The 13,023-nt window shown below is 40.5% G+C and overlaps 2 protein-coding genes across 2 annotated transcripts; both read right to left on the bottom strand.

Moving 5' to 3' along the window:
* Positions 1-317: 317 nt before the first annotated feature.
* LOC101775068 (transmembrane emp24 domain-containing protein p24delta9) lies at positions 318-2,750 on the bottom strand. Its single transcript, XM_004958364.2, has 4 exons — positions 2,361-2,750; positions 2,037-2,246; positions 791-867; positions 318-698 (listed from the first exon to the last, which is right to left on the bottom strand). The coding sequence occupies exons 1-4, from the start codon at positions 2,616-2,618 to the stop codon at positions 554-556; spliced, it is 690 nt and encodes a 229-aa protein (XP_004958421.1). The 5' UTR covers positions 2,619-2,750; the 3' UTR covers positions 318-553.
* A 502-nt stretch (positions 2,751-3,252) lies between these two features.
* On the bottom strand, positions 3,253-12,215 carry LOC101774667 (dnaJ homolog subfamily C member 16). Its single transcript, XM_004958363.3, has 20 exons — positions 12,005-12,215; positions 11,828-11,897; positions 11,221-11,263; positions 10,800-10,877; positions 10,595-10,679; positions 10,423-10,505; positions 10,217-10,274; positions 9,461-9,571; positions 9,096-9,153; positions 8,827-8,923; positions 8,315-8,350; positions 7,922-8,058; positions 6,968-7,038; positions 6,840-6,893; positions 6,554-6,696; positions 6,291-6,440; positions 5,346-5,576; positions 5,155-5,214; positions 4,292-4,516; positions 3,253-3,843 (listed from the first exon to the last, which is right to left on the bottom strand). Exons 1-20 carry the CDS (start codon positions 12,123-12,125, stop codon positions 3,703-3,705), a joined length of 2,052 nt encoding a protein of 683 aa, XP_004958420.1. The 5' UTR covers positions 12,126-12,215; the 3' UTR covers positions 3,253-3,702.
* Between the last annotated feature and the right edge of the window lie 808 nt (positions 12,216-13,023).

Raw genomic sequence — 13,023 nt, 5'->3', positions numbered from 1 at the left:
GTCATCTTACGGCGCTGCAGTCTCAAACTTTCTTGCAACCTTAGCATATCATAGTTGTCAGGTCATGAGCTACAAACCAATTTGATGCAGTTTTGGACGAGGCTCCCGTTGCTGTAGATGCCGCTGCTGGAAGGCGCCTCTCTAAGCAAGGCTCCCGTTGGCCGTTGCTACTTTCTAGCCTGTTAGCCATGCTGCATACTATAAGCAGCCATTACGTGTGCCGTCAATTCATTAGGTCCAGGGCGGGTGCATTTAACTATAAGGATGGCAAAATTATGACGATCACAGCAATTATCTGGCATGGCAAAGAACGAAAATGGTGCCCCCCAAATTACAACATGAATTATAGACCGGAACGCATTTGAGTTTTTCTTACAACTTTTTTTTTTGAATTTCGACTGAACAGACTAAAGCACAGTGAAGCACATTTCTCAAGTATGACACACATCGTTTCTTACATGGGTTCACGCTCTGTAACATAGATTAACCGTTCACACAATAAAGTTACACCTGTCCGCTCTAGTGCTGTGTGCTATCGTGAATAATTGGGGAACTACAGCAGCTTCTTTCTCTCGAAGAAAGTCTTCAGGTGCCACAGCTGCAAACCCGCCACTGATAAGCAGATGCCGAGCGAGAGGAACCCGAGCCAAGCCATCCTCGAGTTTGTTCGCCTGTTCAGGTCCTGCATTTCCTCCTCCCTGGACACATGACATGGCCACAATGTGATACAGGAAATGCTTTGCCAACGTTAGTTTCAATGTTGCCAGTCATAGTCGATACTACGTACTACCTTTCACGGAGATAAAACATTTCTTCATGTATATTTTTGATGGTTTCCTCTAGCTTCTTCAGCTCTAATTCCATCATCTGCAGCATACAAGCAACAACACATGCATAAACAGAGGTACTAGCTATAAGAAACAACATGCAAAAAAGCACTATATGCACCATTCTCACAAAACAAGACAAATATGTCAATTCGAAGAAATGATTACGAGATCCTATAAGTAGTGTTGGCACAGCTAACAGCGAACCTGAGGAGCAAAGACTAGATGACACAATTATTAGCAAGATCAGTAAGTGTTCAATTCCTAGGTAGCACTAACAGTTTAATCTGCAGACCCAATTATATGTTAATGAGGTGAAAATACAATAAGCTACCCAAAGTCCCCTAAGTCAAAGTCAGAAACCATAAGTCTTCTTTTCTCCCATTCTTAAGTTAAAAAATATGCTTATGATAAGCATTAGCAGGTTTCGCCTCTGTTCAATCAGAATATGATTCTAAATGGCAAAACACAGTTGCAAGGATGTGACACTCATAACTAAGTCATGCATAACTAAAACAAGAAAGAGAAAACACCAAATCAGATATTAAAACATACAGATGTCAATTGTGTACTTATTGTCCATCCAGGCACACTCAGTCCTCCATTTTTAAACCATTTGCATAACTTTTATGAAACTGAAAAGCACATAAGTAACCTGTAGGCTACTAAAAAAATCATACTTGAACCCAACCTCAGGGTTAAAAAAGATTAACTACCACTTGAAAAATATGCTGCTCAACAAAAAGTGGCAACTCTACAAAGATCCAAGTAGTGAAATGACAAAATATGTGTTCATACCTAGATTAAACCTAGTGTTGTTTTCTACACCAGTATACCAACAATTGAAGTACTCAAACCAGTAGAATCTAGCAGCCCACTTACAAACACAGCAAAATCACAACCAAGCTGAACGGTGCAAACCATGCTCTCAAACATCAACATGACACAGAATTGATCAACAAACTATCAGAATGCGAATTAGTAAATTACTCCTGTCTAATGCTAATCACCCAAACCCACAACTTAATCCACACCCAGGCACCCAAATTTACAGAGCAATCCTGCAATTTCTGTTGTCACAACCAAATTGGAATCATGATATATTTGATTAATTCGACAAACTGAATCACTAACCAACACTACAGCCTGACCAGATTGGTAGCGATTTGAGCAAAACGAAGGTAAGAATCTGGAGGGCGAAATACTCACATCGACCTTGCCCTTCTTGGCAACGCTGGGCCAATCCTTGGCCGAGACGCCGCTCCTCCAGTCAAACTCGAAGCCGATGGTGACCGGCGGCTTGTGGTCGGGCGCCCAGAAGCAGGCGAGGTAGTCGCCCGCCTCCGTCGCCGTGAAGGCAAAGTGCCCCGACTGCACGTTCTCCGCGTAGTGCATGCTGTTCCCGTACGGCGACGTCACCTGCGCCACCATCAATCGAAGCAAAGAGCCCCAGTTACTCAAACACAAGCATGGCCATGGCTTCCGCATCCCAAATCACCGGACGCCGACGGGCGCATGGCGCTGCTCGCTTACCCTGAGGGAGATGCGGTGCGATTCGGGGAGCTGGGCGTCGGGGAAGTTGGGGTCGGGCCCGACGACGTGGTACTTGCCGACGGCCATGGAGTTGACCTTGATCTCATCGGAGATGCACTTGGTGTGGCCGGACTCGAGGTCGAACCGGAGGGCTCGCGCCGGCCGCGGGGCCGAGAGGAGCGCGAAGGCGACAAGGAGGAGCAGCGCGGACGGGCGCGGCCACATGGAGGCGGGGGATCCGGGGCGCCGCGCGGCCATCGCCGGAGATCGGGGAGGTCACGGGCGAGGGACTCGCGTTTGGCTTGTGGGGAGGGGAAGGTTGATGTGCTCGTGGACGCTTGGACCTTGTGAGCGCGACTAGTTGAAGAAGGTTTCTCGAGTCTGACGTCAGAGTGCTTAAAGCTGCAGTGTTAGCTTGCAATTGCAGATTAGGGGAGCTCTAACCAAAGCTTGGTAGTATGACTGGTTTGTCCAATATTTGTTCGTTGTGAATTAAGGTTTAGAGGACCATAGAAGTCTTGGCACCAAACTAAAAAAGTATAGCAAATTATGGTGAAATTAGCGAAATCTTGGCTTGGCAAGATTAATATGCTATCGTCTACTTTGTCCTAAATATCATATATTTGAAATGCAGGCACCCAAAAATTCTTATACCCACTTTAAAATTAGCTTGTCCTAAACATTGTATGTTAAACTAATTACTTTATCCTAAACATCATATATTCAGAAAAAGGAAGTATTTCTTAGGATCCCAAACTGAAGGCACAAAAAAAAATATGCAGTGTTTGGTTTGCACCAAACCAGCCCTCACAAAATTTAAGCGGATTGGCAACAAATGCTAGGGTACATCATAAAAGAGAACGCTGAACGCAGTAAGAAGAGGCATGCAAACAAAAGCCGAAATTCTTTATATTAGCTAATTTTTGGTTTGCACAAAAAGGAAATCAAATCGGCATGTGCGTTGTTTGGGGATGCATCATTTACACAATCCAGAGACAAGGTATGTTCCTGTCATACTGAACATAATACTACGGTTTACTCCGTACTGAGATCATTGGTTAACATACTACGCGTGCGACCAATACCAGCCTCGTCAGTTTACAAGCAGGTGTATAGACACAAGTCACAACAAAAATGTGTCGATCAGGAAGATGGCAACACGAGTACTTCAGTGATCCAACTGTTTTCACCGTATTGGTTATACTCTGCCGGCACTAGCCTAAACTAGGGCTACTGCTAGCGCAGACCTGTACAGAGTTTGGTAAAGTTCGACACATTCTTGAAGTAGGTCAAGTCTGAATTATCAAGTCATTACTCATTAGAGTTTTCAGTTTTCAAGTCATTAGTCTGAATCAGAGTCTGACATCTCCCACTGACGTGCATCTTTTGGCTCAACGTCTGCGATAGATTCAGAAGGCTGACCAAAGAGGGACGTGCTAAGCTTCGGACGAGGCCTCTTGGTCCTGTCTTTCGGAGCTTTTTCCTGTGAACCGCACGATATAGTATCAGAGTTCTGAAAACTGACATTGATGAATCCAACATAAACATGCTTTCTGAACTGCAAAGAACAGTATGTTCTGATTTGCTAGAAAACATAGTACTGTAGGTTTTGTAGGTTTTATGAATGCAAAAAAACATCAGATCAAACACCATCAGAGTGACACTTTTTTGTGGAAACTAATGAAAGGTGAATCATGTGGCAAGTGTAATGATTAGATGGTATGAGAAGCAAAATAGCATTTGCAATTTATAAAATTTGCACATGCATAGGCGCATAGCACACACACAAAACTAATGCGCATCATAATCTACGTGTAACTGACTGATCAACGATTACTAAAACTGTGCATGGGAAAACTCCAAAGTTGTTTGAATCAGGAAAACACTGAAAGAGAATGCTCATTTAACTTGCTAATCAAGCATGCACTTACCTGTCGAGTGCTCTGAGCTGGTTTGTTGTTCCTCAGCCATATTATTCCCAAAGAAACACATCCGCACATAAGCAAAGTTGAACCAATCCTTGGGTCAGTTAGGTAATCTTGGAAATGGAAACCAAAGTTCTCTTTTAGACTTTTCCCTGCTGAACGGATACTTTTGGTACTTCTTAGCCATTCCTTGCTTGTTTCCTCGGGCACAAGATCTGGCACCTTTGAAGTCTACAGACAAAAGGGCAATGGAAGAATTAACAAAGAGGGGATTTGGTATACTCTTTGGGCAATGTAAGCTTTGAAAACATTATTTTAAGAGTTTAGTGAGAGCATTTTCCACAACAGCAGTCAGTGTTTAGACCACAAAAACGAAAACCTCTACATGCTATAGAGTTTGTTCAAATCAAGTCATGGTGAAATTTTACTGGTAGTGCCAATAACTAATATAGAATAATCTAGGTGCTTGGGTAGATAAAAGGGGTGGTCATAATACAACAATGATTAGAGGCAAGTTTCATCGACCAAATAATGCTGACTGCCGTTAAAAACAGGAGGTACATTGCATAAAGACTGGATCAAGCACGGACAAGTCAAGCAACTGAGCGAGGCAACTTTTGGTATTCTTTTTCTTAAAAGATGTGTTGTTCATATTTTTAATTTCTTGAGCATTCTTTAACTGAAAAGGCCAATCTGACTCAAAATCATGACGGAATGGACAATCCTGAAGTCTACATGTCTAGCTAACCTTGCACACAAATGTCTTTTTTTCCTTGTAAAACAATCAATTCAACAAGGCAAAAGTTGAGTGCAAGGACTGGCAGATTTCAAGTTACAAAATTTAGTGTTGCAACCTGCAAGAGACTTACAAAATAAGGAATTTCTCGAGTATCACCATCTTTGATAATCTGAGAGATCCACCTGTTTATCTGCAGTATTAGTTAAGAGGTAAGGAATCAGAAATGCATCTGATCTTTTAGTGTTGAGATACCTAACTTGATCTAATTATCAAGGGGCACATAGATAAGGCACTAGAATGTAGAAATCATTAAATTCACACCTCTTGAATTTCATCTGGACCCTTGTGCCTTGCCACTAGCTGGGAGGCATAAGTATGCTGTCCCTGAAGAGCCTCCATAAGATTGTTCCTTTTTTCAGCTTTCAGCGCCTCATATGTTGCATTTCTTTGGAATCGAACAATGAAAACTTCAGGTTTCTCATTGTCATCTCCAAAGCCTCTAGGACCACAGGCTCCACTATAATCAGTGGCAAGGTAAAAGGCACAAATTTGCTGCAAAAATGTACACGTATACTGTTATATAAGATTCTACATTTACAAATAAGATGAGGAATCAAAGAACACACTCCTTTTTTAGAAGATGCAGTTATTTATTTGATAGCTAACAATGATGCCCCCACCCCCAAAAAAATTGCTGAAACCAGGATCTGATGTATTTCCATTACTCAGGTTTCAGTGACATACATGTGAATTAAGGACAACCTTAAACATAACTGGAGTATTTCATTTGGTGGGGGATGCATCTTCCAGGATCATTATCCACTACACAGTTGAAACTTGAAAGTGATAGAATAGACAAAAGAACAGACCAATCTTGCACGTTGTGTTTTTTTACAGAATCAATGAAGCATGCAATACTCCTGATCCACAGAACCATTATGACTTGGCGGATCTTTTTGAATCAATCAATCAAATCTACTATAGTTCTGTCAACAATTTTCTAGCATTCTGGCCTCTAAGGTAGAACTTGTGATCCTCAGATCACATGCGGGATAACTATCCCAGAAAAATGAGGCCGCATGGCACGCTTGAAGAGGAGGGACTTTTGGAGAAAGATGAGACTATGGACTGGTCCGAACAAATCAATCTAGGTCTTCCAACCAACAAGAGAGAACCTCCAAACTAGATATGATCATATCCTGAAGATGACTAGATAAGATATGGAAATAAGAGATAAATAGTAAAGTTTAAAATTCTAAAATGTACCTTCTGTACTTCTCCATCTAACCAAACAAAGGTCAACCTTTCATCTTTAAGGGCAGTTGCAGCACTTGATATCTCCACTGAATCATCCACATTCCCAGAAGTACTTCCGTCAACAGCACCTATCAGTTGGTCTTGGGCCATACGCAAAATCTAGTTTCAAATTGCAAATCAATACACTTAGCAAACTAGCATTGCAAATAAACCAGATTATTCAAATAATAAATCACACCAACTTGCCCATTGCAATTAACTTTGAAACTTACTTGTCTCTTTTTACTTAATTCTACACCAGGACGACCAGCGACAATTACACAATACCAAATTGTTGCATCATTGCCAGCACGTGAATGGCCTCTAGCATCACAGCCCAGTTCCAAAGATGTGTCACTTCTTAGCTGTCGCAGTTCTAAACAAGAACAATAAAGGAGTGAGTGCAATTATTAAGGGGGAAAACATGTTTCTTTCAGGTAAAGAAACAACATCCTCTTAGATACTATGCAAAGCTTGACAATTCAGTAAATAATTGGTTCACAAACTGTTTAACAATACCATGGTGCTTGTGCTCCTCCATCATCTCTGTGAACTCTGACTTGCTAAAAGTTCCTGAATTAGAGGTCAGCAATCAGCATAAACTCTGCATTGCAAAAATCAAAGAGCTTAAGGGGGGAGAAACTTGCCATGGTGTACAACAGGCTTTGTGCCTGGTCCTTTCAAGAAAACTAGTGCAGGAGCTGACTCCACCCCTAACCTGATCCGGAATAGACAAGAAAATTTTAATGACAAGATCGTGTGACCAATTTACCATATGTACTAACAGATGGAACCATGTTAAGATTTTGCTTCATTAAAATGCTATGCTCAATTGCTCAATGCTCACTGATTTCAAAATCACAACTTTTGGATGCTAAGTAGCTACTATCCGCAATATCCGCACTCGATGTTCAGACTGTAACCCTAATTATATGATTAGGAGTTTCTCTACACCCAGCAACTGGGAAACTTTAAAGTTAAGGTATATAAACATAGCCAAAATAGCACTTTGGGGGCAAAAGGATCAGAAAATAGATCATCAACTAAGCTGAGTGAGACTTTATTGGACTATAAGGCTGTATGTGCTATCGTATGTTAAAGTATATATACACATATAAAAAGACATGCGCAATAGGACTAAAATCAATGATGATGATGATAATAGTAGTAGTATATAATACTACTCATCAAAACAATAAAAGCAGCAAGATGCGAAGGATATAGAAAAAATGGGTTGGTTTTGATTCAAACAAAGAGTACTTGGGTAATTCTAATCCAATAAATCAAAATATAATATCATGTCATCTGAGAAAATTGATTATTAGCTACTAGTAGCTAAGCACGAAATAATTACTGGAATTATGAAGTGAAAGAATACAAATGTCCACATGCAGATTCTGCGGAATTTATTTCTGCAACCAATTAGGCCTAAAACACTAGCGCTCAATTGTTTAAGTAAATTGTATCAGCTGATGGTATTTTTCATATTTACTCATTCTAAACATGTATTCAATATTAAACTGTTAGCTAGCTACTGTTGTTAATATATTATATATAAAGGCATGATTTAGATAACAAAAAATTGGACACCATGCACGTACGAGTTCCACCAAATCTGGGACTCATCTTCTCTCCATAGGACAAATGCAAATGATACATAGCTCGAATACTCTTGGGCAGCTTGGCGAAGGAACGGCGCAGCACGCTCTCCAGTACTTGAGAAAAAGATAGCTTTGACCTACATAATGCATGCAAAAGATGGCATGAGCAATTGTGACTGGCCAAAAGGTAAAGGTGCTGCAGGTTAATTGCATTTCTCAATGTTTATTCCTTTTAAGTTCCAACAGATTCATCATGAAAGATAACTGTCTTCACTTAGAACAGAGTATGTGCACTCCAGGTTATATTATAGAAAAGAATGTAAAGTAGTTTCAAAAAAAGAAAAGAACGTAAGTAATTCCATAAGACAAGAGATACAGGAAAAGCTAGTCTACCTTATGATTGCCGCTCTTCCCAATGAATTGTGGCCCCTGAAAATAAAAACAGCTCAGCATCAGAACCATAATTTCTCTCAGGTAAAGTCTATCAAAACTAACTATAATTGCCGAATAATAACAATGAACAAGGCAGCAATCTGCAAAACAACAAGAACAACACATACAGGAGTGGTGTTGATTGGTTATACTTTTATAGTTACATCAGCCATATGTTAGGATTGTGCAAATAAAATCGAGTCATGATGTCATAAGATAAGTGTCCCAAATAAATGAGCAAGAAACCTAGTCTAAAGTAAGAAATGGTGAATTCTTAGCTAATGAAACTAGAATCTGTACAGATGCAGATTCATACTCATCATTCAGTAGTGTCATATTGATCTTACTTACTAACTCAAATAATAGATTATTCACCAACAGGCCCTCAATTTGCTTTGAATTTTGAATCTTTAGGAGAACCACATAAATATAGAATAAAGTAAACCAGAAATACAACTAATCATAAGTCTCACCAATGTCTCCTTTGAATAGTACAAGATCCGAGGCAATCCTATAACTGATGTTGCAACCCAATCAACAACAGAATCCACAAAGAGCCCACCTGGGTACCTAGGCACAGGAAACAAGGTTAGTTAGGCCCCGCATACCAAATATGCCATGTCCTTAGCACATATGGGAAAGGGCACAGCATAAATCTCATCATGAAAATGCTGATAACAGGAAAAGAAGAGTCACAAACTTAATATAATTGTGTAACTGACAGTCTGGCCAAAATAGTCACCTCATGTAACAGGATGGACTTCTGCAGTTAGCTGGGTACGCAACAATTGCTGGTACACCTACACATATAGAACGAGCATGGAGTGAATGAATTAGAACAAAAAAAAAAGCATACCTTTTTCTCCCAAAAAAAATAAAGGATAGAATCCCTCCCATATTAAAAATTAGCAATTCACTTGAATTACTTCCCTCACGAACCTAATTTGACCTACTCAGCTGGACAAAATCCATGTAACAAACTAATAATGTTTAAAATAGAAACTCAATATGTTGAAGTGGTAAGTGATGCCACCTGCAAACCTAAATTAACTTAAAGTTCATATCATTATGAATAACAGGGCATGTTGCATACTTGCATCAACATACCATTACGGAAAAATGGCTGTTTGGAGAACCCTTTTTCAGTGAAATGACCAGCCAGCTGTGAATCACCAACTTCTACCATAGCAATTTTGGCGATACCATCCAATCGAGTGCCTAGACCATGGAACCAAATATTGTCAGGGGGGAATGATAAAGGAGAATTTTTTTGGGAATTTTAAATTAATGATGTTTGTCGGTAATTATGTTGGCAACACCAAATTATTTCTGAAGGAACGGAAAATACGGTCAACTCAACTGCCAAAAGATCCACAAAAGTATCCTCACAAAATATGGCTAAAATTCAAAGTTTGCTCCCTCAAAGAATATTCTCAATCTTAAATAGCAAATCCAAAATAGAATGGTTGAAAGTGGCAAAAGTTTGTACCATCCAAGTACTTCAGTAGACAAATTTGATTATATCAGAATATGAAACTTTTCTCTATATATGGCATACCACTTGGCAGTGCATTAAAATAATGAATATGTGTTTTCTATATCTCACACAGCAATACCTCAATTCAAATTTTATTCATCCTTCAATAGTATTAAAAGCTAAGTTGATGCAACTTTGTTCATTGACAGTAAATACTTTCATGTAAGACTGTCAGAGGGAAGCGACAGACAAAATAGCAGCCAAGCCCAAATATTTCATCCTTCAATAGGTTGCCTTTTCCATTAAGTGTCCAAATGTGTTGGCCCTTTTTTCCCAAAAGAAGGCAACAAATAAAATAGAAGCCAAGTCAGAATGAAGAAAGATACCAATTTGCTTCCAGTACTCAATAAATTGAGCACACCGAGGACTACCTTTTGAGTATACCTAGAAATTAGAGCAAGAATCAGCAGGCAGTCTAGTGATTCTTTCCAGCAGAAGATACTAAGACTTGTGCATAAGTAATGTAAATGTAATATCCAAAACTTTACTTAAAGAGATAGCTAAAGGAAACAACTAAGGCCTTTTAACTAACCATTATTATTAGCGGGTATTCTTCAGCAATAGCAGCATTGAATGACTCATGTGTGAGTACATTGAAGGCATCATCAGTCAAACCTAAGGAACGGAAATAGTTTTATGTCAAACACAACAAAAGCAAGGAAATATATAAGTACATTAACAAGTGATTGATAAGCTGAACTTACTAACTACAGAGTCTTTTAACAACGGGAGATCTATTTTCAGAAAGTGCTCCTTTTGATATTGTTCTTTGACTCTCTCAAGGACATCCTACCAGATGAAAGGAAAAAGTCAGGTTAGACCAGTAAGGAAAACAGGAGTAATCAAAGTGAAGAAACTTTCAAGCGATAGACATGCACATAAACATAGAGAGGGAGGGCGAGGGATCACCATATGCTCATCCAGTCCAAAAAGATCATAATCCCTCTTTAAAATTGGATTTGTCAACAGCTCATATGCATAACGGATCTGTACAAACCATCAAAGAATTGTGAACTTCCATATTACTTCAATAACAGGCCAACATCAAACATTTGGAAAAAGGAAAGAGCGCTGAACGGTTCCAGTTTGTAATCTCAATGGTTCTTAAAGCTGAATGACAGAAGGTGTGCCATTCAAAAGCGTATAGTATGCAATATCATATATAGAGACATGAATGGAGAATCTGATATGGGAGGTGCTTCCATACAACATGGAAAGTTGTCTCCATGCATAGGATGTAGAGGCATTACTTACAAAATGGTCACTAAATTCTATGCAAACATTACCAACTACAAAGTCTAGTAGACTGAGCTCTGGATTTTGTTCTCACCTTTATAATATCAACAGTTGGTTGGTGATTCGTTTCAGATAGCCTGAGTTCACATCGACAAAGGATTCACTCAGTTTCCATGAAAGAAGATATCCAAAAGAAGAAAAGCAAATGCTACAGAGAAAAGGCTAAGAAGCATATTTCTAGCTCAAACAACTTTCCTTCCAGGTTTGGAAATGCCTACCCGTCCCCCATCGGAGTCAGTGAGTCACATTCCACCTGAACCTATCTCTTTGCAGCTACAGATAAGCAACAGACAAGCATTCATCCACAGTATATTACTAATTTTCCCTCAAACAAACAGTATCTAACTAGCACTGGATTGGAAAAACGAATAATATTTCTGCACTAGCTCAAAGCTGGGGATCCAGGCAGGCATTGATCATGTCCAGACAAACTCATCCATATAGGCAAAGCAAATTAGATTCCAATAACATAAACAAGTACAGAGACACCACCAAACTGGTAAACTCCAAATAGATTACCCCCATTACGACTTCCAGTAGTCGAGAATTGCACTTTCCACTACGAAATCCGCGGAACAAACCACACTGCCGAATTAATTAAATCAGACAGCAATCAGCTAAGTCAGATCAATCACACTCACCATTCCTTGGACAGCCGCTCGTAGGCCTCGACCACCCGCTCCACTGGCGCAAACCTCTCGATTCCCAGCGCTGCAAATTACAGAGCCCAGTTAGCCCGTAAAATATCTCAGAACGCGGCCGCACCGGGCGTCGAATCATGGGGAGCGAGGTGGGAACGGGGACGAGAGGGCTCTCACCGTCGTAGTGGGAGGGCGGGAAGTGGCCGGGCAGGACGATGAGCTGGAAGAGGAAACCAGCAGTGAAGAGGAGGATCGGCAGCCAGTAGCGGCGCACCTCCGCCGGAATCTCCATCGCCATCGACGGAGACGGACGGCGCGACGCGGGCGGAAAAGGCGAAGGTATCTGGGGGTTTGCGTGGGGACGAGGGGGTTAGCTTTGGTTAAGCTTTTTAGGAGGCGCTTAATTTGAAGATTTTTCTTTATCGCCGTGTGCTTTTGTTAAGATTTTCATACGTCCAAACGATCCTACGGATCGGTGTGCTTTGAACGGTCGAGATTAGGCTGGGGAGCCAAGGCGAGCAGACGCGTCATCGCAGCGATATTGACTGATTTTTGTTCTTTTGAACGGTCGATGATATTTGCGGATTTCGCGTGAGTTTCAGTGCAATGGCGTATGGTTATTGTTATTGTATTCTGCTATTCGCATCTTTTTAACAAACTTGTCTCCAATGTTTTGGCTGAAACTTGTTGATTTATTTTATTTTATTTTATTTGCAGAAAGCTGCAACATTTTACATGGAAACGTGAAACAATGCACAAATACTTGCCATGTTTGATGGCCCACAAATACATCGCATACGAGGCCGTAGGGGTGCAATGTCGACGGCCAAAACTATGTCGTCCTTAATAGCACAAGTGGTTAGCCCACTTCATTGTGCGCCACAGGCAAGATCGTGCTGGCGTCTGGGGTGTGCCGAACGCCAATCTGTGTTCACATTCGCGTGATTCTAAAAGCAGAAAGGGTTTGGCCCTACCTATAAAGAGTAGGCTTTTTTTTAGTTTTAGGTATTTGGTATTTCGGCCTTTTGTATCGTGACCGTGTGTGCTTTAAATTTGAATGTAGGGATGATATTGGCATGGATGAAATTTCTTGCAAGTTGCAATAGCAAGCAGCGGCTGAATTTTTTTTTTTGAAAACTATACAGCGGGGGAGACCCCCTGTGTATGGCTGAAATTTCGTGCAGTACCTCGTCAGG

This window comes from Setaria italica, chromosome II, assembly GCF_000263155.2.
Source record: "Setaria italica strain Yugu1 chromosome II, Setaria_italica_v2.0, whole genome shotgun sequence".
Lineage (NCBI taxonomy): Eukaryota > Viridiplantae > Streptophyta > Magnoliopsida > Poales > Poaceae > Setaria > Setaria italica.
The sequence above is the reverse complement of the archived record's forward strand: the minus strand, read 5'-3'. Positions and strand labels throughout refer to the sequence as shown.